Here is a 27,481-nt window from a genome sequence, read left to right on the forward strand (position 1 = left end):
TCAGAGGGCGTGGTTTACACCGCCTGACACACCCAACTTCACAACAAACCCCCGTTGTATTTTTAATCACAGCTAATTTTAGAGAGTATGATATGATCAGGGATTTGTATGGTTATATGATGGGCTTTTCTTGATGTATTCATTTATTTTATAGAAAGGGAACCCGTTTCGAGCTCAAAATCTTTAATGAAGTATTTTTTATTTATTATATTTATATATTTTTTATTCATATGCCTGTATTGTTTTAAAGTTTGTCACAGCTGTTTGCTAAAATAATATAAGTTCCATTAAAACAACAGTTTAAAATACATACATAAGCCTACATATCATTCATAAAAAATACTTTCCTGAAATACGGTTTTAAAATGAATACATTACAAAATATTTTTATATATTGATTACTGTTTCCAATTTCAATTTCAAAAGCTTTATTGTCTATCCCAAAATGAGGTAGAAAATTGTCCTTAGACAAAAGGCTCAACACAAACAATACAAATAATCATGACAACAACACTTTATATTGCATACATCACTTCACAACTATAATAATACATAATAATAAATACAAGTTGCATATAATAATGTAATTTATAAATAACTACCTTAATTTAAAGTTAAATGGCAAAAGCAACATTTCGATCAAGGGTTTGATTAGTAGACGTCTATCGCCCTCATGCGGTCAAAGTGACTAAATGCTGCATTAGATCCAGAAGTTTCATCACACTTGTGTTACAACAGTAAAATGTAAAATATTGTTACAGTGTATAGCTTTATTTGATTTAAATGTATACTTAGTATGCCAACAATTTATGTTCAATTTTTTATTAACTAAATTAAATCTGTTTTGTTTGGTAGTGAAATTATAATTAAGTGTATCTTTAGTTGCTCTAATTGAGCGACCTGCTTTTTTTGTCACTTAGCGGCCAGTGAACAGTGGGAACAGTTGCAAGGATATTTCACAGCCTCCACTGATCATGGCATGAACAAATAAGCGTGAAATCAAGAAAGGCTTTCATTTGTGCTTCTGTGTTTGGCGGTCAGCACGCGCGCATGCGAGGGAGGGGCGGTGCAGTGACGAATCTCCGCAGTCAGCTGCTGTGAGCGCGCAGCACCACTCTGCCACAGACAGCAAAAGGAGGAGAGGGAGGAGAAGATACAGCACACGGGCGAACACTCAGGAGCATCATGGCACCAATTGGATTAAAGGCGGTCGTTGGCGAAAGTAAGACCATAATGTTAACCCTCGGCTACTGAGGTTTAATATTCATATGTAGGTGCTATTTTATGGTACATTCCCGTTACATGTGTCATTAGTGTTCATCCTGGTTGTTTCCCTGCCATTGCGCTGAACGGGGAGGACATACTCTCGGGATGTTGCGGATGCGCATTGTGCTTCATGACACGAATATGTGGTATTCTCATTGTATGTTGTTTAAATTATTAATAGGTGGCACGAGAACTAGACTAACACCAAAAAAACGCTTGATGCACTGAGGTAAAGCTGGTCCATCACAGGAACGCCCTTATTCTGCACGGACGTTTGAGGAATTACGCAGGGCTTTTTCGACAGACTTCTGCGATTTTATATTACTCTGCTCGGTTTGTTATTTATATGCGTGATGAAAACAGAATTGGAGGGACGTTTGCATAACTCTTCCTTCTAGTTCTAGAGATGAGCTTAATAAATGCGTTTTGGCAAAGCCTCACCCCTGTGATTGATCACCAGTGTATAATATTCAATAGTGTTAAGCCCCAGCTGGTGAACTGATCTGCTCAGGAAGTGCCCGTGCTTTTAACATGAATGCAGCTGCTTCGCATCTCCAGATGATGGTTAAATGGCGAAGTGGTTCTCGTTCGGTTGAATAAGGGAAAAGGAGAGCACCGAATGCGCATCCCTCTGATGGTCAGCTGTATCTGTCATGTGTAGTGCATACTAGTACAGAGAGCGTCCAGGAACAGAAGAGCGTTTAGTAAAAGCAGACTGATGGCGGTTGTAGTGCTTTCGTTTTAGAGAAACATTTTGCTTATGCAGCATTATATGGAGAGAATTGTTTAATAATAGATTCTGAAAGGTTAATGAAATGTATTACTACGACTGGAACTCTGTCTTTTCGATATTGGGGGCTGTACTTTCACTCAAAAATTGCTGATAAATTTCACAATTATTGAAGAAAAAGGAAAGGAATAGCCTACATAATTAAATGAATTGTTTAAGATTGAAACAGTATTTTTTATTTTATTATTATTATTATAATTTTTTGTAAAATGTCTTCCAGTTATGTTTGTTTTATTTACTTCTTTAAATTTTACAGTGTTATTGCCTACACGAAATGCTTCTAAAACGCATTTCATCATATAAATAAATGAATAAATATCATGGCAACCACCCATTCATTAAGGCATATTCTTTCATATGAATGGACTAACACATTTAAATATAGTTGTTATTTTCCTGCCATTTACCACACACACACACACACACACACACATATTCAGATAAAAGTATATAGCCTAAGTAAATTTTAATCTTATACAAAAATTATATAAATACATAAAAAGTCCAATTCAAAAAATGTGTGCCATATTAGCATATTATTTTTAAATCATCATAAAATTCAGTACAATATTGTTATTATTTTTAAATAACCAATGGCAAATTAAGCAATTTATTTTTAAAATATCTTAATAGGCCCAAACTTTTTTTTGTCCACTAAATCAAAGTTAGTTCAAATAAAAGAAGGAATTTGAAATCATATATTTTGAGCTTTTATGTAAAGGGTCATTTTATTAAGGTTCAAGGGAGTAAAATATTTATAAAATATATATTTTTAAATGATTGAGAAAAATCTTCAACTAAAATGATTTAAATATTTGCTAAACCATTTATCCTTTTCATCATATTGAATATCCTTATTTGTCATTGACTCTTATTATGCTCACATCATTCAACAGAACTGCATTAAACATTTTTGTTTTGTTTGTAATATATTAATGTTGCTGAAACACCTTATGCTAACTGCCAACTGAAAGCACAGAAAGAACAACAATAGTGATAATGATAGTTGTATTGTCTAGGCCAAATGAATATGCACTCATGCGCATAATCAATATTGACTGAAACCCAATCATTTAAAGGCATAAACGCTTCGAACACCTGCGCTGGATTCTGTCTTCCTCACACGCAGGATGATGGATTGGTTTTCCTGTGGTTTGACGTGTCGTGGGTGTGTGTGTGTCGGTTTCACTGTCTTCTCCAGGGATATGAAATCTAGTACACATAATAAAGATCAAACACAGGGTTAAATAGAGAGCAAAGCCATGAAAGGAAGACTAGCCATATACACTTACATCATTGCTTGCATTGTCATTGTCTGCTTTGATTTGTTTTCACCTTTAAAATATGCAATATTGACAAGGAGTTGTACGTATGCGCTGTAGGATGTAATGTTAGGGGACAGCAGGAGTACACATGGACGGCATCTCTGTGAATGATAGTATTCGTCTAGAGGCACTTTCATAGACATTAGTCTAGCTCTGCCTCTGAATGAACCAGTTCTTTTGTTACACTGCCTATTTGTTGATCCATTTTCATGAATTGAGCGTATACTATGCCCTACTTACCAGATTAAGCCAAATTACATTCAACATTCAGGGAATATTATATATATACACACACACACAAACACGAAAATTGAGATGAGAGTCCTTGATCACAGTGTGTATACTTGTGTATGACCAGTGAAGACAGTCAGTGTGCCTTGCAGCAAACTGTAAGTGTGTGATTCATGCTTGACTTGAACGGAGGACATTTATAAATCCTTTAAAGCTCAAACAAAACTCCATGCCTTTCACATCAGCGTAAATGACATGGTATGTATAAAGAAACATTTGTGACAATGGACAGTTTATTGCTCTCCATTAACAGAGCCGGGGAGTATGGATCCAGTACGTGGCTCTTTATTGTTTCAGAGTTGCATTCAGTAACAGCTGATCAAGGTTTCTCCTCCAATCCAGTACACAAGCAAACCTGCCTTCATATACGTAAAGAACACATCGAACAGACAAACACCTAGATAAAAATAGCACTTAATGATGATTAATTCTAGTGTGGATGAAAAAAATAATGAGGGGTTAAATGAAGGGCAGAGTGAAATTAAAAAAGGAGCAGCAATACAAACTGGATCTTTAATATTCTAAGAACATCTTAACCCAGCCTAGGATGATTTTAGAGTGGTCCAGAGCGATTTTCAGACCAAGTAAGACTAGCAAGCAATCTTAGGTTGGTTAAAACTGTGTTTTTAAGGTTGCTTTTCTGCTTCTTTACATTTGTTTTTCCTTCCATTTTATAACCTGTCAGGGAACAATTGTGGAAAAGTATTAAAATTCATTGCTTGCATTATCAAAAGAAATAGGCTTCTGTAGTATTCTAGATATTTTTGATGTTTGCTGACAATGACTCTAATATTTTTAATCCCAAAGACCAATTCTGGCAAGCCGTGAGATGTGTTAAAGACATTGCTGAATAATAAATCACGCTGTCTATTAGTCTACTGTACACCAGCATGGCTGTCTCCATATCTGAAATGCACCACTAGCCTGTCATTATCCATGATTACACTCGCCCTGACATTTGGGTGTTGCATTAGCTTTGTGCAGGGGTGCACAGACCAGTGTAACATCTCCAATCTCTGCCGGCGGATGCACAATGTACCAACAGTCTAAATGAGTTCTAGATTTCTGTTTAGATCAGACCTGAGCCTGCAATTCATGCAGTTTATATAATTTCTCCCTGGTGGTTCCTAATGGCATGATCTGGTTTAGGATACTTTTATATTTAAGTTAATTGTAAAGCATAAAAGATAATGTTTAGTTCAAGCTCTCTGCTGGGTCTCCAGGAATACGTTATCCAGAATTCCTCCAGTTCAGCCCCGGGTTTATTGCTTTCCTATGAAAATGAGCCCGAGTGGAGGGCTCTGGGAAAGATAAATCAGACCTCCAGATAAAAGATGCCGTCCCAATGAGACAAACGGAGTGCTGAGTACAAGTACAATAGTACAAGACATGCTGTTAAATATAAAGCTTGCATTTTCATTTTGAAACTAATTTGATCAAATGTACAAGCAAACCACAGTATATGTCTTAGAGATCATATACAGTGTGTATTTCTGAAAAATATATAAATATATATATATATATATATATATATATATATATATATATATATATATATATATATATATGTGTATCAAATTACTTTCAGTTAGGGATTATAATAGTGCCATGCCCATTATTAATGGATATTAGAGATTTTTTGGCATTTATTGGTATCGGTTTAATATGGATATTTATGTGCATTCATTGAACGGGTGTATTTTTGTGTAGTGAGTCAGCATGCTGAAATTCTATACCAGCGGGACAGCATTCAAGTCAGTGTGTGTGTGTGTGTGTGTGTTCTGTTCTTGGACTCTGTGACGTTGGGTTGGGGTTTAGCAGAGCATCTTCTGTCTGTTACACAAGGACAATATTGGATATTATCTGACACTCTGCACATAGATCGCACAGCAGTATGGATGAGATGCTCAGACACCACCAGTTCTCTTATGCTCTATATATTTATTAATATAGAACTCCTCAATAAGAAATAAATGGTTTCTGTGTGCAGTCCTACGCAGCAGATATTAATAGTAAACCTTGGCTGAAAAATAATAGACAAACACCAAGGTCACTGATGCAACCAAGTGAAGCAACATAAATAGAAAATATAAATCGTGAAAATAAAAGGTTTCTAGGTTTATTCTTTATATCAGAAAATCAAAGCAGATCCACAAGGAGAAGGAAAACCACAGACTGTCTCTTTAAGATAAATGGTCGTAAACAATCCAGAAAGACTGAGCGTAAAAGTGGGTCATGAAAGAGTGCCCTGAGGGAGCCTAGGAATATGGAGGGTTAAATCTGCAGCGATGTGTAGTTGTACAGTTTTTTGTACTGACCAGTAGCACATCTGGGTGATATTACGTTTTGATTGCAGTATTTATCTAATAATGTATTTGCTCTGAAATGGCCTTAATGGGAGATCTTTTAAATAGAGGAACCATCATTTTGAACAAATAGCTGGTACAATTCAAAAGTAAAATACAGTAAAAGTTAAAATTCACTATCAACCAATACCAATAACCAATATCAACTGATAATCAATATGATGCTCATGTATTGTACATCCATAGTTAATTCAGATATATTTAAATGCTCAAAAATATTTACAAATGACATTTTTCATGAAAAATAAAAATGAAAATTGACAACATAAATGAAAAATGTCTATCTGTGAGTGATTCGACAAATTGATTATTCATTTAAATAGTCATGCATTCATTCACATTAACATCACTCACAATCTTGTTTTTGAATATTGTCAGCAAAATCGTCAAGAATATATTGTGAATGAACAAGTATATTGCCTAAACTTAACCCGCAGTCAAACACAGTGCTTGTATCATATCAAAATGTCCTTGCTCAAGCCACCTTTGATTGCAGCTGTAAGATATAGCTTCATTCAACCAAACATCTACTTTAATAGCAAACTAGAGCTTGTGCTTAATTAAGACATCCACATTAAGGTTAAATATGAAGAGTGAAGAGCTGGAGTTAGATGAGACTCTTGGTGCACTCAAGAGAGAGGTTCAGAGTTTAAGTGAAAGAGCATGAGATAGACTGGGTGCAATATACTGAGAGATCTTACAGTATGAGGGCATCTGCAGTGTCCTTTACCGTCTTTACCGTGATGTGATGGAGAGATCAGCCTGATATGAACCAGAAGATGATGTTTATCTGCTTCAAAGCCTAGCTCAGTTTTAATCTAAACAGAGTTCTGTTTAGGCTGCTGTAAATCACTTGCTCACCAATGAATCCTTTACGGTGAATGGGTGCCGTCAGAATGAGAGTCCTATCGTCACAATAATCCACATGACTCCAGTCCATCAGTTAGCGTCTTGTGAAGTGAAAAGCTGCATGTTTGTAATAAATTCATCAAGACATTTTTAACTTCAAATCATTCAATCATTCAATTTAGTCCTTAATCCTTAATATTGCTTTCTCCAGTAAAAATGTCATCTTGTCTGAATCAGGAGAGAAATATGAATGGATCAAGCACCATTTATAAGCAAAAACTGTGCAAAACAGTTCCAATCAAATAAGTCAGTGTATTTTGATGAGAGGGAAATTGGGGATGAACTTTTTCACTGGATGAAGCGTTATTATGGATTATGGCTTTGTATTATGACCAGAAGCGACAATTTAAAGTTAAAATGGAAATCCTCTTTTTTTTTTTCTTTTCTTTTTTTTACAAACATGACACTTTTCTCTTGTTAATTTATGGACTGGAGTTGTGTGGATTACTTGTGGATTGTAGAGATATTTTTATCAGCTGTTTGGACTTTTGTTCTGACGGCACCCATTCACTCCAGAAGGTGAGCAAGTGATGTAATGTTAAATTTCTCCAAATGTGTTCCGATGAAGAAAATCTTGGATGGCCTGTGGGTGATTACATTTTTATCAAATTTTCCTTTTTTGGTGAACTATTCCTTTAACTACAGTGTACGTATTATAATTTGGAGAAAACCCCATTTGGACCTTTAATTGAGTGCACATAAATTAAATGTACTGTTTGTTTGAATAACAATTATCTTGCATTAGTTTCATTTTCCAATCTAGTTGATCTGACTGATCCCAAATCAGTTAAACCCAAACGCATTATCAGCATCTTTCTGAGAAAATCATCATTCCAGCGATCCAGCATGCAGTGACAAATAGCTGATAGACTGCAGTACATTTTATTACCCAATATGAGGAGGAAAATAAATAAATGGAGGTCATTAACTGAGACCTGGCCTGTATACAGTATGATTTAATACAGTACATTTCTACTGCATTGCAAGAATTCATCTCTTGAAAAGGTTACAGATCAGTGAGGAAGCAAAATCAATACATTGAGAAATCTCTGTGATTTTATTTCTGATGATGTTTTAAATGCATATTGCAGAAGCCTTGGATGAGGCAGTTTGACATTCATTTCATCCTTCTCTGTATTTTTTCCCATTTAATTCACATCAGCGACCCTCATTTGTACAGTAAAATGGTTTTTACCTCAGTCCTGGAGGCTGAACATGGCAGTAGTGAACCGAGGCCAATGGGGGTTGTGCTGATGTCACATGACTGGATGAAGAGTCCTCTGGAGACAGCTGAGAAAGACGTGACCCAGAAAGGTCACCTCTGAAAGGGTGTGCGCTTGGTGTAATTTTCTGTTAAAGTAATATTATAAAAACACAAAAGACACAAAAAAGCATACATATTTATTAAAACTTATTCAATGGATAATAGTGGAAAGAGAGAAATAGACAGTGTTTTTATAGCCTATTAATATTCATTTAAACTTTTTAATATTTTATATTGTAATTTTTTATAGCTTTGCTTAAAAATACAACACTGCTCAGTAAGTGGGTATTTTGAAGCTAAATAATGTAAAATGTTATATATATATGCATATATATATATATATATATATATATATATATATATATATATATATATATATATATATATATATATATATATATATATATATATATATATATATATATATATAAATTAGGAATTTAAAAATCATTTATTTGCTACAATGTATTTTATATTAAACACAATCTGCCACAATTCTTCTTCTATTCTAGACAGGATGATTTCCATAGCACCAAGCATAATCTCTGTGTGAAAAAAAAGGTTAAAATGAGACATTAATGAAGCTCTGTTGAGAATTTGAATGATGTAAAATACTCTGCTGGCTACAAAAAGAAACATCCTACAATTTTTGGTAGATTTTGCTTGAATCTGTGGCTTTGCATGTTTGGCTTGGCTTTTTATGATAAAAGTCATACTTTTTTTATTTCTCTTTGATGAAAAATTTTCCTTTCCAATATATCAGAAATATGTCAAATATGTTTTCACTTGCACGTTTGGTTTGCTCTCAGTTTGATTAGCTTTGACCCTCATTCACATAAATTACTGTTGGAATCAATGCTTAATCTCCCGTTAGCTGGCCGCTAATCTGTTGAGATTCACTAAAACATACCCCCTGTTTAAACACGCATAATCCATCTGGATTCAGACAGGATTCAGTGTTTTCATCCACAGAGGAGCTTAACTCTGTATGACTGCTCCAGCACAAATGTCAAAACTACCAAATCACCCTGAGCGCCTTTATTCTGACACTACAGCCAGATGGCTAGCATTGCAATCATGCTAATTTTGGCTCCAACACACTGACATGGTCGCCTCCACCCAATCCCTGTTTGATGGGATTACTTACATCAGAGTGAATAAAATAGATCAGCCACAGAGCAGAAACATTAGTCTACAGAGATTCAATTCTCAATGATTGGCTACATTCATTTAACATAGTCTGTAAGCAGCACAATCTTGGCATCTGAACAGAGATTTTGAAGATATACAAATTAAGTAGCTGCCATAGCAAAAAACTGTCTCTGTCTCACATCTGATAGCTCCCCGACTTCCCAATCTGCAACAAATGCACTTTACAGGGAATGGTACACACAGAATAAGTTCCCTTTTTATGTAAATATAGAGCTTTATAACCAAAATCTAATCCCCTTAGTTACTGTTGCTATGGCGGACAAGACGTTTCGCTGTAATGCCACACATAATGTTCTCACGCAGTGAAAAATACATTGCGGAGCAAAGAGGACACTGACAATGCGCCAACAGACAAGACAGAACAGGTTACTTTTGGAATTAAAAAAAAGTCTAAGCTATCAGATTTTGTCACTTTTTAATAAATTCAAACAATAAATACCATTTGGTGTGGTGACAGATCGCTGTAGCGCCTCAGTTCAAGCAGCATGTGAACCGATCATCTCTTTCTGTTACTACTTATAGCACGAAATAAACATGAATGAAAATCAGAAGGTATGTTGTTTATACTGCAGAAAGATGTCAGTACACACATTTGTCAAGTTCAAGTCCACCGACATTAATCTACTCTCCTGTCTGGCTTATTGTCTGACAAAAATGGCAGATCCAATGTAATTGGTCAGATTGCCAGTCTCTGACATTATATTTCACAAATGGCATATTTTTTCATTTTTTTTTGTAATTGTGATTATATCTCACAATTGCAATTACTGATTATATTTCATAGTCAATGCTCTTTTTTACATTATTTTTATATCACAATTGGTGTTTTTTCTCTAGTATTGACCATTTCAAAATTGCCGTTTAAAAAAAGAAGTTATTTCTGGCAATCTGACTTTATTTCTCAATTTTGGGATTGAAGATCTCGCACTTTTGACATTATATTTGAGAATTTGACTTTTGCATTTCACATTTTGCATTGCATTTAGCCTTTTTCTTAAATTTGTCTTTATCTCTCCAAACACTGAGTTTTCTGTGATTGGATGGGTAGTGTTTCCTAAGAGCCAGCTGGATGGAGCTCAGCCAGTCTTGCCCACCTGGAGTTACATGGCAGATCAGTGTTAATATTACCTGCATGACTAGATAAACTAAATATGATTCTTTTTCAGCAGTCAGAGTGTCCATTTCTAGAGAGGCGTGTCTATGAATTTTGATGTAACAAAAAAAAAATAATTCTCTGCTGAAGAAAAAGCGAGAGAGAGCGGGTACAGTCATGCTCAGGTGTGACAGGGACAGAACGGACACACACACACACACACACACACACAACAGTATTAGAGGCTTTGCATTGCAATGGAGCAGGTGGGTGAGATGATAAAGGGATTGATGGATAAAGATATACATTGTGTCATCAATAATACCTTCATATTTTTGACCTGCCTCCTACACTTATAATGTAAATATAATGCAGTGTTTTGTTGTGTATGATTCAGACACATATGCAGCTCTTAATTGCATTATTATTTTATGTCCTATGCTGAATCTAGAGTGGTTCTAAATAGACAAAGAATTAAATTAAGACAGCAGCTTTTTTTTTGGGCAAGAATGCATTATATTGATCGAAAATGAAATTTATAATGTTACAAAAGATATTTATGGTTTAAATATGGAAATGACAGAGATGTGTATGAATCATCAATATCAGATGTTTGATGAACTTTTCTCTTCTTTCTGCAGAGATCATGAATGATGTCATCAGGAAGGTGAAGAAGAAGGGAGAATGGAAGGTAAGACAAAATCATTCAAGCCGCCATCATAGCAACCACGCTATCCTTAGGTCACCTCAGTTTTACTCTTTCATAGAGTCAGCACAGGAAATCCGTGTAAATAATTAAGGCCAAACTATTTCATCCATCATATGCTGCCTGTATCACACCACATGCATATTTATTTTGGTACCCATATTAATAAATGACAGCTTTCACACTGCCTGCATCAGCAGCGTGGTACTGTGGGTGAAACGCAGGCCTTACTGTTGCAATAATATGTGTTTCTGAGACTCTCCCATTATTCCTGCTCTCTGTTTTTCTCTGTAGGCTTTGATAGTGGACCAGCTCAGCATGAGGATGTTGTCTTCTTGCTGCAAAATGACTGATATCATGACAGAGGGCATCACTAGTAAGTCAATCCACAGGTTTTGACCACCAGTGAAGTAAAAAGTTCCCATTTGTTGTTAGCAATTAGCATATGGCTCAAAGGACAGAAAACAAAAATCTCAATTCAGCACTCGTCTCTAAACCTGAAACGTTCATATAAATGCTGGAAAATGGTGACCAGATGGAAATAAACATCTCATATCAACAACCTAGCTAAGCACACTTATGTCAATGAGATGTCTGCAAAAAAACAAATCTGGAAAGCATCATATTAGCTTTAATTTAGCAATGGGTTACAAGATGTTTTGCTATATTATGAATATATAATGGGTAAAAGGTGTTAAAGTTGCAACCCCATTCATCTCTGAATATAGGTGAACGAATATCTTATTAAATCATAAACATCACAAAAATATCTAATGACCATCGTTATAAAAGAAATGCATGGGAGACTTGACTCCTGACTTTCATTAAGTGTTTTTTTTAAGTTGTATGTATGTATTTTTTTTTTTTTATTATTATAATGTTTTTTATTTAGACTTAATAATTTGGTGTTTGAACACAGATTGATTTCAGTTAGGTGCCAAGGCAACATTTAATAATATTTGATTTTATTTCAGCTTTATTTCAACTAACCAAAAGGTTAATGAATATAACCCTGTATCAGAGAAGCTGCTTCTGTGACTGACTTGCTGTTTCTACTCTTATCTCTGCAGTTGTTGAAGACATTAACAAGCGAAGAGAGCCTCTCCCTTCATTGGAGTCCATTTACCTGATAACCCCAACTGAGAAGGTACTCACTGATTTTAGAAGATGCTAAAAAGATGCTAGAATAGACTTCATCTCTCAGTTCACACTAAACATATGTCACTCACTAACACACACATATAAACTGTATATTTACACACAGTATTGACACAGCCTACACAAACAGCCTGAAACTCTTGTTATTTCTGCTGACCATTGTGGTTACTATAACAACACAAAACACAAACACAGTGTTATCTAATGCTTGTTGTATGTCTCTTACCAGTCTGTGCAGACTCTCATCAATGACTTCAAAGATCCCCATTCAGCGAAATATAAAGCGGCTCATGTCTTCTTTACTGACTGTGAGTATCTGAGGGTACTCCAGTGTACTTCAAGGGCCCTGCAAGCATAATACACACTACAGTATTAATGGGACCACACTCAAAACTAGACTACTACACAAGCAATCAGCTAGACAATGTTTTAAATGAATCTTACTTAAACACAATGCTGTGTAACATCAGATATTAAGGCAAATCAGCGCTTTCCTATGACAACTATAAATTAACTGATTTATTTTGTGGTTAATCATAAATTAATGTGCTGTCACAATTAGTCTGACAAATGATTTTGTTAGAAATAAAAAGGAAAAAAAAGTGAGGAATATATAAAATAAAAAAATGAAGCCCTTAATAAGATACATACACAAAATAAAAAACTGCATCCATGATACGTATTTTTTATATTTTGTATATAATATGTTGTATAAGCAAAAATAAATAAATAAATAAATAAATAAATATATAATAAATAAATAAATAAATAAATAAATAAATAAATATATATATATATATATATATATATATATATATATATATATATATATATATATATACACATTAAAAAAATCTAAAAGCGTAAATATGCAACATATGGGTGTGTGTTTGTATATATATATATATATATATATATATATATATATATATATATATATATACACACATATGTGTGTGTGTGTGTGTGTGTTGTGTATATATATATATATATATATATATATATATATATATATATATATATATGTATATATATATATATATATATACACACTCACAATGTATAAATTATTTATACATTTATATATCATTTAATAAAAATCTAAAAATATTTTGTATATAAAAGTGTAAATATGCAATAAATATTGCAGCTGATTGTCTATTGGAGATTTTATTGCTGAAGTGTTGCAGGTGATTTTGGAAATATTTTATGTATAACATGTCAAAACTTCAGTAAACTGCCATCATTGCTCGAAATGTTATGCCAACTACCAGTGTGTTTCTTCCAGCTTGCCCGGACCCCCTTTTTAATGAAGTGGTGAAGAGCCGTGCCTCGAAAACCATTAAAACCCTAAATGAGATCAACATCGCCTTCCTGCCCTACGAGTCCCAGGTGAGCCATTTCAGGACGGGAGAGGAAGGGAGAGATAACAAAAATTTCGGATTAATGACTATCCGTATAGAGAACTATCTAGAAGCAACTAAGCGAATGCAGAAATAGAGTGTTGCAGAACAGCTCTGATGCTGGGGGATGCAGTCTGGCCCACAATGCCTTGCTGCTTAGGCTGTCTGCAATGATTAATTCAGTGGAGTCAGAGGAGCAGTGTGTTTCTCCTGGTGTGATGCTGCAGCTCATTGCTTCACAGACCCACACGTAATTGGTCGACGCAGCATCCACAGAGATCCTCGACCAATCAGAGGAGGCTACGAGAGGAAACAAGCATCAAGGGGAACCCATCTGCTGAACAGAAGGATGGTCATGTGACCCTGTGTGTGCCGAGAGAGGGTGGGGAGGGGAGGTTGTGAAGACCTATACAGATAGACTGTCTGACACACTCAGAGATATAGCACGGATTGGCCACAGAAAACACAAAGGCAGAAAGGAAAGGTACAGACTGGAGACAACTCACTTTCCTCAGGCTAGTTTGGAAACAGGAAGTAGAGAGGAACACATTTTGTCACATTCTGTCTGTCAGACAAAATCATAAAGATGTATTTATTTATAGAAATTTATAATCTATAAATTCATAGAAAAATATGGAAAAACATACACTACCATTCAAAGATTTTGGGCGACTACATAGAAATGAATGTTTTTATTCAGCAAGGATGCATTTAATTAATCAAAAGTGATCATAATTGATCACTGCTCATGATAACCAGTGTTTCTTAAGCATATTAGAATAATTTCTGAAGGATCATGTGACACTGGAGACTGGAGGAATGGTTGCAGAAAATTCAGTTTTGCATCACAGGAATAAATGACATTTTGAAATATATCAAACAGAAAGTAATTATTTTAATATTGTGTTATAATTCACAATAGTACTGGTTTTACTGTATTTTTCGATCAAATTAATGCAGCCTTGGTGAGTATTACAGATTTCTATATACAATAGCAAATTCTAAAACATAGAACACAAAACTTAGAAACTATAAAAAAGAAACTGCATTATTTATTACCATATCAAATTTATTTAGTTTTCTGCTTTTTTTTCTGGCAGTTTCTGTGCAAATCATGGACTAATATCAGATTTGCTTACTATAACAGTGCTATTTTAATATAATTGATATACTATTATAGTTTTTATTGATCATTTTATTTTTACATTTTACTGCTTTCATGTTAATGTTAAAGTTTTAGTAATTTTATTGGGTTTTTGTAAATTTAGTTCTTTTTTTCTATAGTTTTTATACATTTTATTTCGGTTTTAGTTTGAGATATTTTAGAACAGTATATTTCGGCAACATTTATTTTAAGTTAATGATTATTTTAAGTAAAACAATTTTTATGGTTCTAAATTTTGTTTCAATTATAGTTTTAGTCAACAATGATAACAGTTTTAGATAAAAACAAAGCAAAAAGACTCAAAATGTCAGCTGATCACTTTGCCTGTCCACATTATTGCTCTATTAGAAGTATGAATGTGTGTGTGTTTGGTTTAGGTGTTCTCTTTGGACAATCCTGATGCCTTCCAGAGTTTCTACAGTCCTCATAAGACACAGCTGAAGAACCCTGTGATGGAACGCTTGGCCGACCAGCTGGCAACTCTGTGTGCCACACTGAAGGAATACCCTGCCGTCCGATACAGAGGGTAAGGCAATGAGGGGCCACGATGGAACTGCATCTCCCCCTTAATATTTTGTAGAGTCTTCTGTTCCTTTATCTGATCTGTTTTGACGGTGCCGTTTCACATATGCAATCCTTGAATCAGATTTCAGGAAGTGGCATCAGGATCAACAGAGCTGTCTAATACACTGATTTTCTATGTACAGGGAGTATAAAGATAACGCCACTCTGGCTCAGCTTCTTCAGGACAAACTGGACGCCTACAAGGCAGATGATCCCACAATGGGGGAGGTGAGCGGCACATCACTTATTGATGTGTACAAAAAAAAAATGTAATAACTTATTCTTCCTCTGAAAGGACTTCAAGACTTCCATATTAAGAAATTAAAGCCACTTCTTTCAGCCTTATTCCTGCCCACATTAATATTATGTATGTGGGTGGCTTTATAAATCAAAGAACGGTTTGTGCTGATCATGGAGTACATTTTTAGATTTTTTGATCTCTATGCAGGGCCCAGACAAGGCTCGCTCCCAGCTCATTATTCTGGACCGAGGTTTCGACCCTGCCTCTCCTGTCCTGCACGAGCTCACCTTCCAGGCTATGGCCTATGACCTCCTGCCCATTGAGAATGATGTCTACAAGTGAGTGAAATAAATGAAAATATTTACACTTTTCTTAAAATAATATTTACTATATTAAATTATTATATTATACGATATTATGTCCTATAAATATATTATAATAAAGTACAATGTAAAATAATATTTACAATACATACAATATGTAAAATATTATATATATAATTGTAAATATTCTTAAATAATAATTACTAAAATAAAACTTATAATATTATTTTATATTATGTAATTAAATAATAATAATTATTATTATATTAAAGAAAATCATTATTAGCAAATCATTTCATTAATCTGCAAAGGTTTTATAGAGTACTGTATATCATATATAAATATATAATATATAAATGTTTGTTTTGTGTCTGGTAGGTATGATACTAGTGGGATGGGAGACTCTCGTGAGAAAGAAGTGCTACTGCATGAAGACGATGACCTCTGGGTGGCGCTACGGCACAAACATATTGCTGAGGTCTCTCAGTGAGTAAAACTGAAAATTTTTGGCCTTAAGCTATGGTTTTCCTGTAATATTCTGTGTCTGTATATAGTGACATCCTTGTTCTCTCCCTCCTTTTTCATTTTCCTTGCTGGCAGGGAGGTGACGCGCTCCCTGAAGGAATTTTCTGCTAGTAAACGGATGAACACTGGAGAGAAGGTACGCTGGGTGGGGGGTTGGAGGAAAGAATAAATACTGGAACAGAGAGAATAGTGTAGCGTAGGCGAAGGAGCATAGCCTGGCAGATGAAATTATGTCGTCGGCAGCCAAATCCAAACTGTGTCGGCTGACTCATGTGAAAGCACTCCAAGGCTACAGCGGGATTAGTATTGATTGACTTACTGACACAGCACAAGCAAACACACACATTTTTGCTGTGATGTACAATTTGCAATAGTAAATAGTCAGGACTACTGGATCTGAGACATGTCTTGAGGCAGCATCTGACCCGTTTTGTTTTGCTTTCTGAGAAAGTCCTGTGTTTCTTCCAGACCACTATGAGGGACCTGTCTCAAATGCTGAAGAAGATGCCACAGTACCAGAAAGAGCTCAGCAAGGTGAGAGAGGTCAAAACGCATGTGCTGTCAGGACTCCTCATGGGATATGCAATTCCGATATTTAACTAATTGTTACATAAAATCTCTGCCTTAGTACTCGACCCATCTGCAGTTGGCCGAGGATTGCATGAAGAACTACCAGGGAACCGTGGACAAGCTGTGCCGTGTAGAGCAGGTACAATTTCACCACAGACATCACTGCTACAGGATACAGGGTTTGTGAAAAACAAAACAAAAGACTGAGAAAAACAGTAGTGTATGCACCAATGTTTCATTTAACATTCACAAAATGTGGTATTATATTATTTATAATATGTGTCTATGGTCTAACTAGTTCGTTGGTTTGCCAATATACGTGAAATAATATATATATATATTATATATAAACCTACTAATCGTGCAAATGTATATCGGTGGGTGTATTTTACGAGCCAGGTCACATTTTATTTTGTGATTGATTAATTAATTTGAGTGTAATACTACTAAACAGGGCTATTACTGAAAGTGACGTCACATACAGCCAAGTATGGTGGCCCATACTCAGAATTCATGCTCTGCATTTAACCCATCCAAAGTCACACACACAGCAGTGAACACACACCCGGAGCAGTGGTAAATTCATGCAAATGCTTCCTGTGCTCTGTCACCCGGCAGGATCTCGCTATGGGAACAGACGCAGAGGGCGAAAAGATTAAAGACCCCATGAGGGCCATCGTGCCAATCTTGCTGGATGCCAATGTCACCACCTACGACAAGATCCGTATCATCCTGCTCTATATTTTCCTGAAGAACGGTTAGAGAGTTTTTGGCACATCTCAGTTTGGGTTTCATTGCCCTAAACAGGCATTTTTGTAACGTGGCTTTGTGTGTGCATGTGTTGCAAAACAGGGATCACAGAGGAGAACCTTAACAAGCTAATTCAACATGCCCAGATCCCTCCTGAAGACAGTGAGATCATCACCAATATGGCTCACCTGGGTGTCCCAATCATCACCGATGTACGCAATCTGATTCTTGTCCTACACAACGGTTAAGTCTGCTTGGCCATTGCCACTGACGCTTCTGCTTTGTTTCTGTACGCTGCAGTCTACTCTCCGTAGAGGCAAGAAGCTCGATCGTAAAGAGCGTGTGAGCGAGCAGACCTACCAGCTCTCTCGCTGGACCCCACTCGTCAAAGATATAATGGAGGTCAGACCTGAGCTATAGAATTTGACAGAGAAACTGTGCAGACTGTGTGGAAATGTGTGGTTTTACTTTGTTTGTGAATGTGATTGCAGGATGTAATCGAAGACAAGCTGGACACTAAATATTATCCGTACATCTCAACACGCTCGTCTTCTTCCTTCAGCACTTCTGCAGTCAGGTACACACACTCACCAACTCTGGTTTTCAGGATCCCTTTCAAATAATGAGAAATTTGAATTGGCCACACTTACAGGAGGGGAATCCACCAACTACAAAAAAAAATTATGTTGACTGAACAAAAGGCGCAAAAAAAGATTATTCTGCAGGTTTTTTTTTTTATTTTCTTGTAAACCTGCTTTTTTTATTCGGGTCTGTTTTGATGACTTATGAATTAGAGATACAGGTGCATCTCAATAAATTAGAATGTCGTGGAAAAGTTCATTTATTTCAGTAATTCAACTCAAATTGTGAAACTCGTGTATTAAATAAATTCAATGCACATTGCACAATGAAGTATTTGTTGAGATAATGAATTGGTGGGTTTTTGTTAATTGTGAGCCAAAAGCATCACAATTAAAAGAACCAAAGACTTTAAATATCAAACCATTTCAATTACAATTCATTACATTCAAATTCTAATTTGAATTTCAAAGGCAACTCTAACACACACACACACAATCCCATGTATTCATGCATTTTTGTATTGCACAAGTCAAAAGATAGAAGCAAATTGGATCAATAATCATTTGTGTACCAAGGGGTAAGGAGAACATTAAGATCAATACCGTGATTGGTGGGTGGAGCGACGTGGGGTGAGGGCGAACACCAAGTTTCTTTCAGAAGCAGTGGAAACTGGTATATTTCCTCAGGGTCAGCAGTAATGATCCCACTGCACTGTTCTGCTTTCATGACAAACAAGCTAGCACAGTTCCTGTAAACAGAAACAGAGGCAAAGCAGGATGTCCCTGACTCCCACAGAGGGAGAGCTGGGAGCTGATGGGTCAGCTATTGATTAGATTCGAGATCACTAGACTTCACACTTATTTCCCCTCTCATTATGCTAGCAAATAGCTCTGCCATTCGTTAAAGTTATGCTCCAGCCAAAAATGAAAACTCTGTCATCATTTACTCACCCTCAAGTTGTTCCAAACCGGTATGAATTTCTTTCTTCTGTTCAACACAAAAGAAGATATTTTGAAGAATGCTGGTACAGTAGCTAAACAGCTGCTGGTAGCCATTGACTTCCATAGTATTTTTTTTTTTTTTTTCATACTATGGAAGTCAATGTCTACCTCAAATGTGTCTCTGAGTAATTTATGATAAAATTTACAATGGTTTTATCATATACAAATAACATGGTACTTAGATATATGCCATAATTTAGACTTTTTTTGTATTTTAAGTTTTCTAAACAGTTAAACATGCAAAAGGATTTTGTTGATATATTATCAAAGTCAAATGTTTTTAAAAATCAATTTTTATCATCAACACACACACACACACACACACACACACACACACACACACACGCACGCACACACACACACGCACGCACACACACACACAAATACTAAATATAAAATAAATAAAACGTGCATAAAATAAAGCAAATAATTTATGATTAAACCAATTTGTAAAAAACTTACGAATATAGATAGGAATAAAACTTTAATACTTGGTGTAGTATAAAAATAAAAGGTGTCTTGCCTTCAGTGGCCAAGTGAAAAAAGATGTTGTGTAAAACAGTGTAGTCTCTTATTGTTGCCAATAGAAGGCCATAAATGGTAATGCAACAACAAATACCTTCAAATGACCCTGCAAAAACGTCCAAGATACTTCAGTCTTTTGGTTTGAAAAAGAAGTTGACATGCATTTATGTGTTCTTTTCATGGCAGTGCCCGATATGGCCACTGGCACAAGAATAAAACCCCTGGAGAGTACCGTACAGGACCTCGCGTCATTGTCTTCGTCCTTGGGGGCGTGTCCTTTAGCGAGATGCGCTGTGCCTATGAGGTCACACAGGCCAATGGCAAATGGGAGGCCATCATTGGTGAGTCTGCAGAGGATACTGCTAAAAGTCACTGTAAATTCAAGAGTTACTAAGCAACCACCCTTTAAAGATTGGTATCTTTAGCTTTAACAATACGTTTTTGTTTTTGATACATTTAATCAGACTGGCAAATCTGTCTTGTATATTTTTCCTGTGCTATTGTCTTGTACAGTATTTTGTGCCTGTCATGTTTTAACTTCTTTTAAATTGCAGTCGTGAGCCTCTGCTGTGTTCATAAGTCTATGTTCGTAAGTTCTTCTTTGTGTGTGTCTCGTGTGGGTGTGATAAGGTATGTTTAAGATGTGCACTTGTGTTTAGAATTGTCTTTTAATCTTACCTTTAAGGCCTATGGCAGCAAAAACAAGTGAGTGTTCACATTGCTTTTAAAGGAATCGCTCACCCAAAAATTAATTTTGCTTAAAATGTACTTATCCTCAGGCCATCCAAGATGTAAATGAGTTTGCTTATTCATTGGAACAAATTTGGAGAGATTTGGCATTACATCACTTGCTCACCAATGGATCCTCTGCAGTGAATGGGTACCGTCTGAATAGGAGTCTAAACAGCTGATAAAAACTCAATAATCCACAAGCAATCCACAGGACTCCAGTCAATCAGTTAACATTTTGTAAAGTAAAAAAACTGCATGTTTTTAAGAAACAAATTAATCAAGATGTTTTTAATACACTAGACCTGTATCCATAATATTGCTTTCTTAAGGGAAAAAGCTGTCTTGTCTGGATAGAAATATGCACAGTTCAAGTACTGTTTACAAGCAAATCAGTCTCAAATAGAACTGAACAAATATGTCGGTGGTTTTTGATGAGAGGACAACAGGGGATGGAGTTCTTCTCACCGGAGGGAGTTTTATTATGGATTTTAGGCTTATTTTGGCCAAAAGCAATTTAAAGTGAAAATACTTCAATTGATTTGCTATTCACAGACACTTGTTTGTTTCATTCACTTCACAAGATGTTAATTGATGGACTGGAGTCTTATGGATTACTTGTGGATTGTTGTGATGTTTTTATCAGATGTTTGGACTCTCATTCTGACAGCACCCATTCACTGTAGAAGATCCATTGGTGAGCAAGTGATGTAATGCTAAATCTTTGATGAAAGTGAGCAAAAAACAAACAAAACTAATCACTATGTGAACTATTATTTTAAAGGAATGACAAGTTCTCATTAAGATTATGGACTTCTGGTCACGTTGTTGCTGCAAATTACTGTCAGTGTGAGTGCCCCTTTAGAAGTGAATTTTAAAGTACATAGTAAAGTAAAGTATCAGTCTGTTGTTTTCCAGAAACAATTTGAGCATTGAAGATTTTACAATAACACTGAATTTAGTACTAGTGGATTTGGGCGACAATTTTGTCCAAGCATGAGGTCTATTAGAGATGAACAGTGCATCTGAAGGACCTCAATGGGTCAATTGGCTGAACTTCTAATTGTGAACCGTCATGGAATGAATATTTTACATTTAGTTGATTGAAGGAGTCCCAACAGTTATTGAGTTTTCCATCACTGATACATCCACCAAGAGCTTCCAAACATCATTTTGTTGTCGGGGTTCTAGGATGATATTTCTGAAACATCACGATCTACAGATGGTGGAAATGGTATTTGACCATCTTTTTGTCCCCATAAAGATTAATGGTGGTGAAAGAACGTGAAGTGCAGTGTGAGATTCATTCTGAGCGTGAAGCCACCTTTGTTCCTCCGCAGGTTCTACCCACACGCTCACCCCAACCAAATTTCTAATGGACCTGCGGCACCCCGACTTCCGAGAATCCACTAGTGGGTCCTTTGAGGACCCTGACCCCTCAGACGAGTGAGAGAGAGAGAAAGAGGGAAGGGTGGGAGAGAGAAATCACACTCTGACAAAGTAAAGGCAGCCGAACAAAGAAACCCTTTCTGAACCCCCACAGCACAAGGGTTTTCTTTTCTTGCTCCTTTTACCATACTCTACCGTTTTACTGCGCCACCACGTCTCAGGGATGAGTGTCCGGCTCCTGCCTCCAATCGGCTAGTCTCACTCAGGCTCCGCCTTCTACTGGGACCTGCCAATAATGATATGCCTCCACTTATGAGAAACGATTGGCCGGCTCAATGCTTCATTCAGAACTGCAGTGGGCGGAGCCTTTTCTGAGTGACAGATGCAGTAGGAGTCCTGACCCCATCCCTAGTTGACCACATCTTCTCAGTTGGGTGGATTAAACTGCATTCTCCTCACAATGCGCCCTTTAATTCAATGGAGTCTCCTCTTCCGACGAGGAAAGGCTTCCTCCATTTGCCCTCCCAAATATCATTATTTTTAAAGCTTCATTTTCCCGCAGATTTAATCTACCCTTTAGACTCACCATATTGCGATTATTTCTGAATAACATAATAATCACTCATATTAACTTTGCCCCCCCCCACTCTGGAGAGGTAATTGATGCCAATTGCAGGATCATTTGATTTTGTTTTTAATCTAGTTCCTCAAACTACCTCACATCACGTCTACATGACCAAGTGGCCGTCTGCAAAGAATATATGTTAAAATGACTTCCGCCAGAGAGTGACTGGCTCTTTTCCTTATTTATTATTCTTCTGCAGATGCCAAAGCTTGAAATGTAGCTGTGTTCTTCAGATATGCTTTAGCACTAACGCTTCTCCCAAACACTAACATTTTTGAAACTAACTTGTTTGGGCCCTTTACATAATTTTTCAGAACCCTACATGTTATACCCCAGGTCCTGTTTTTTTTGGCATTAAAAAATAGCTTTCTAGACTTTTAAATAGTTGATTATAAAGCTGACCACAACAGCCTCATGCTAGTAAATCAATGCAATTTGTGGTTCATGACTGGTACTTAAAAATAAAAGATGTTTTGAAGACACTTTATATTACAAGGCTGTAATGCAAGGCTTGTGGTTACATTAAATGTAATGTATTACTCATTGTAATTTGTTGAAAACCTACCATTAGCTCTTAAAGGGTTAATATTCTGGGTTAAATACAAGTTTATGACATGCTCTCAGTTACCACAGGAAATGATTTGATTGTTTGGAAGAACTTGCTAAACTCACGTTTACAGTAATGCTCTTATAATGGAAGTCTGTGGGGTATAGTACTCTAATAATATTCAGATACTGTACACACAGTTCTTTAAGTACAGCCATAAGATTGGAACATCATATGTATACCTTGTCTGTCTGTGTTTACATACAATATTTCAGTTCCTTATTTTAGTCTTTTAAACCTTTAGGAATACCTTCCCCCATAGACTTCCATTGTAAGAGCATTACAGCACAAATTTGTTCAGGTTTTGACACAGAAATGGATGCGCCAGGTTGTTTTCTGTGGTAATCAAAGATGCTATTGATAGAGATAAACATGTATTGATCATGGAATATTCATTTAACCCAACTATGATCTTCTCTGAGGAATTAAGAGTAGCTATAACATTTATAAGCCAACAAATGCACACAGAGGAGGTCCTGTTATACAAAGCGTCCTTCCAAATACCTTTACTGACTAAACCATTGTAGAAGAATGATCATTGCTTAGCCCTATCAAGTATCCATCACTCAAGTGTCAGGCTGCTAAAGCTATATCCCTTTTGATTTCCCCTTTTTCTGTTGGTTTTTCGTGTTCGTAAATGATCACACCATAAGCAGTATGCCAGTCCTAACCCATACTGCAACATGAAAAACTTACTGACTGTTCCAGCCATTACTGAACAATAATATGCTTTGTTTTCATGGATCTTTAGTTTCGACCCGTTCATCTAGTTGAAGAGCTACAAATCACATTGTGAATCTGATTAGCAAAACTGCATGTTTGCATTTAGTTGGCCCAGTAGATTATATAAGATCTGTTCAGAACCAATCAAAGCTGAGCATGCAACTACACATTCAGTTCTACTTGCATAGCAATGTAAGATACATTTGCCTCCTGCTGTAGGCAAACCTCACTGGTTGTTAAGTTAATGTGACATTCATTATCAAGCAATTTTTAAACACTTTTTATTGGAAAAGACTACTTGCATAAGTGTGAACATGCAGCTTTGCTAAAAATATTGTATTTTAACAGGGAGTAGAATAAACATTTGGTCCACAGGGTACCAAAAATAATTCAGTGTGTACCCATGTGTTTTTTTTTTTTTAAAGGTGACCCTGTGGCACAAACGTTTTGGGTAGTTTGAATGTACAGTATTTCTGATGTGTTAAAAATGTGTCTTCAGCTAAATATCTGATCAAATTTGAATATTTCCTTATTTTGAAATGTTTCTATTTTTAGATGCAAAGAAAAATCTTAACAATTAAATATATGTGCATAAAGTAGCATTAAAAAGGGTTGGCAAGTTTTCTTTTTTCTTTTTGTCTATGTTTTTTAAAGTCTCTTATGCTCACCAGGGCTGCATTTATTTGATTAAAACTACAGTTACTATTGTGAAATATTATTATTTAAAATAATGGTTTTCTATCTGAATATATAAAATGTAATTTATTCCTGTGATGGCAAAGCTGAATTTATTACTCCAGTCTTCAGTGTCACACGATCCTTCAGAAATCATTCTAATATGATGATTTGCATTTGCAAGAAACATTTCTTATTATTATCACACCTGGAAACGGTTGTGCTGTTTAATATTTTTGTGGAAACTGATATATTTTTTTCAGTATTCTTTTTATAAATAGAACATTTAAAAGAAAAGTTCTTAACTCTAAGTTTTGATCACTTTAAAGTGTCTTTGCTCAATCTTTCTGACCCTTTTGACTTTTGAACAGCAGTATAAATGATATATATATTATTAATAATATATATTTTCAACAATATTATATACAGATAGATACACAGCTGAAAACACCTTTAACATTTTTACAGTTAATGTACAAATTGAATGAGTTTTTCCTCTTTGTTTCTTTCCTCGGTGCTCATTTATGCAGGTTCGACCCATATCGTCCCCCCCACCCAGCTTCTGGATGCTCTCAAGGCCATGAACAAACCCGACGAGGAGCAGACAAGCTAAAATCACAATTTCCTCCCTCCCAACCCCATCGCCCAGTTACCCTCTCCCTCCCTTCAACTGTCGCCCTGTAAATCACACCTACTGCTATATAAATTGTGTATGCATCTTGCTTGAAAAAAGAAAAAAAATAGGTGAAGTTAAAAGGATATTCTATAAATTGATATATATTTAAATATATATAAGTATTCTTCTGTTTTACAATGGATGCAAATGATTAATGTCAAACTGAGTTTTCATTATTAATTGCCATCTATAAACTTTAAAGTACCAAATATAATATTGTATGTTATGGAATCTGCTAGAATGCGTAAATGGTAGATCATATTTTGTGTTTGCTCCTTATTTAATCTGGTGTGTTTTTTTTCTGTGCTTTATTATTTAATTTTTTATGGTTTAAAAGTGGTTGGGGGAGGGACTGGATTGTATGCAAATAGACCAGTGAGGCAAAATAAAGCATATCACTTCCTAATCTGAAGGCTAAACTGCCGTCCAGTTTAGATGCTTGCGTTTAATTGTTGTCTCATTTTAGATGTGCATGCCATGCACGCTACTATGTGGCCCTTTTGACATGTTTTAAAACACTGGGGGGGAAAAAGAATAAAAAACTAAATGAAACGGAGCATCTTCTGGGACTCCAGTGATGAAGAGGAAGGAGGCCAAAGGAGTAACAGATCAAAGCCTCAAGCTGTAAAAGTGAAAGAGACACTGTATATAGATAGCGGACGTCACCCCTCCGTCAGTCTAAATTCCGGGATCATTTACTCTCCATATACTTTTCTTTTCACGTCTCCTTCCACAGAGACCTCATGGTTTAGTGTGAAGAAGGCCGTTGCTTGCAGATGTTTAAGGAATTCAAAAAAAGGGCCAGTTGTATTTCAGTATTGTATCTCGTCTTATCATTGGTTAGTAAACGATGTTTAACTGGGACATGCACTGAGTAGCGTGTTGTTGTATGCCATATGTTACTGTTTTTTCGTCTCACTGTTGACTGGTGCAAATTTCTGACTGTGAAGTAGTAAAACTTTCCTTTGCCAATGTGAAGCCACTGTGTTTGTGATGTATTAGCTGTAGCTGTAGTGATAAACTGGGGAAAAAATAGGTAATATCAATCTTTCATTTGTCCGTCTGATAGTTTCTTTATTACTCTCTGTTATATCTTTCACTGGTGAATGGCTTTGCAATGAAACGCAGCCCCCTTTTTTAATATTTGGGTTTCAGTTGAATCTCTTTAATCTGTTCTGGCAGAAAGGTTGTATATTGCACTACATGTTTTCTGTGATGCAAACGCTTCTATGGTTCTCTCTCTTTTTTTTTTTATTATTACCTTATTTTGGGTTTGCTGTTGTATAGCTGTTGACTGGATTGATTTCTCTTAAATTGATTTTTCAGAGAATATCAATAAGAACGCAGTTTGTCCTAAACCTGTCGATCTTATGGGATTCTATGTTTGCGAGTGTTGAAGCACAAACTAAAGTATACTTCATGTGTACCGATGTACTAAGCTTGTCTAATAAATTGGCCTCCATTACAAACATGCAATCACTACATTTTTGCGACACGGTCCGTACATGATTTCTCTTCGGCCTCCGATCGCACCTCTACACTGCATTGGTCTGCAAAATCTCTGATTTACCTTTTTTGTTATATTAACATTGATTTATATGGAAAAGTATGATATATAAAGGGGTTCAAAAACACTTATTATTATGGAAACATTTATAGCGGTAAATATAATATAAAAGTACAGCTCTATAAATACAAAACACATTAGAGAAAAATAAGTATTATTATTAGACATTAAATTTGCTGTGTGTGTGTATATATATGTGTGTGTGTGTGTGTGTGTGCGTGCGTGTGTGTGTGCAGTTATGCAGTTTGGAAATTCTAGGTAAACATAGCACAAATGTATGGTAATGTAAATAAAAACTATATTTATTTTCTCTGTTAGAAAAAAAAAATTACTGTCACTGGCAGATTTAAAAACAAAACGGGTCCACAGTCACACTGTGGAGGTACAAATAAATCTGTTACATTATTAGCACTGTGTGTGTGTGTGTGTGTATGTATATATATATATATATATATATATAT

At 35.7% G+C, this 27,481-nt stretch overlaps 1 protein-coding gene across 2 annotated transcripts; it reads left to right on the forward strand.

Annotated features, from left to right (window-relative positions):
* Positions 1-1,071: 1,071 nt before the first annotated feature.
* On the forward strand, positions 1,072-26,922 carry LOC127942339 (syntaxin-binding protein 1). 2 transcript variants are annotated; one of them, XM_052538025.1, is made up of 20 exons: positions 1,072-1,222; positions 11,158-11,207; positions 11,517-11,598; positions 12,293-12,369; positions 12,610-12,688; positions 13,669-13,772; positions 15,326-15,474; positions 15,656-15,740; positions 15,961-16,091; positions 16,455-16,562; positions 16,677-16,737; positions 17,070-17,135; positions 17,230-17,310; positions 17,790-17,928; positions 18,024-18,133; positions 18,222-18,323; positions 18,413-18,498; positions 20,216-20,370; positions 22,099-22,258; positions 25,308-26,922. In XM_052538025.1, the coding sequence occupies exons 1-19, from the start codon at positions 1,186-1,188 to the stop codon at positions 22,206-22,208; spliced, it is 1,812 nt and encodes a 603-aa protein (XP_052393985.1). In that variant the 5' UTR covers positions 1,072-1,185; the 3' UTR covers positions 22,209-22,258; positions 25,308-26,922. The 2 variants fall into 2 exon arrangements, with proteins under 2 accessions (XP_052393985.1, XP_052393986.1); XM_052538026.1 differs by lacking the exon at positions 22,099-22,258 and having other exon boundaries at positions 1,073-1,222.
* The last annotated feature ends 559 nt before the right edge of the window (positions 26,923-27,481 follow it).

Source organism: Carassius gibelio, chromosome A21, assembly GCF_023724105.1.
Source record: "Carassius gibelio isolate Cgi1373 ecotype wild population from Czech Republic chromosome A21, carGib1.2-hapl.c, whole genome shotgun sequence".
NCBI lineage: Eukaryota > Metazoa > Chordata > Actinopteri > Cypriniformes > Cyprinidae > Carassius > Carassius gibelio.

Coding starts and splice junctions, on each gene's coding strand:
- LOC127942339 (XM_052538025.1), top strand. CDS start 1,186: ATGGCACCAATTGGATTAAAGGCGGTCGTTGGCGAAA. Junction 11,208..11,516: donor AGAAGAAGGGAGAATGGAAG/GTAAGACAAAAT, acceptor TTTTCTCTGTAG/GCTTTGATAGTGGACCAGCT. Junction 18,499..20,215: donor TTCAGCACTTCTGCAGTCAG/GTACACACACTC, acceptor TTTTCATGGCAG/TGCCCGATATGGCCACTGGC.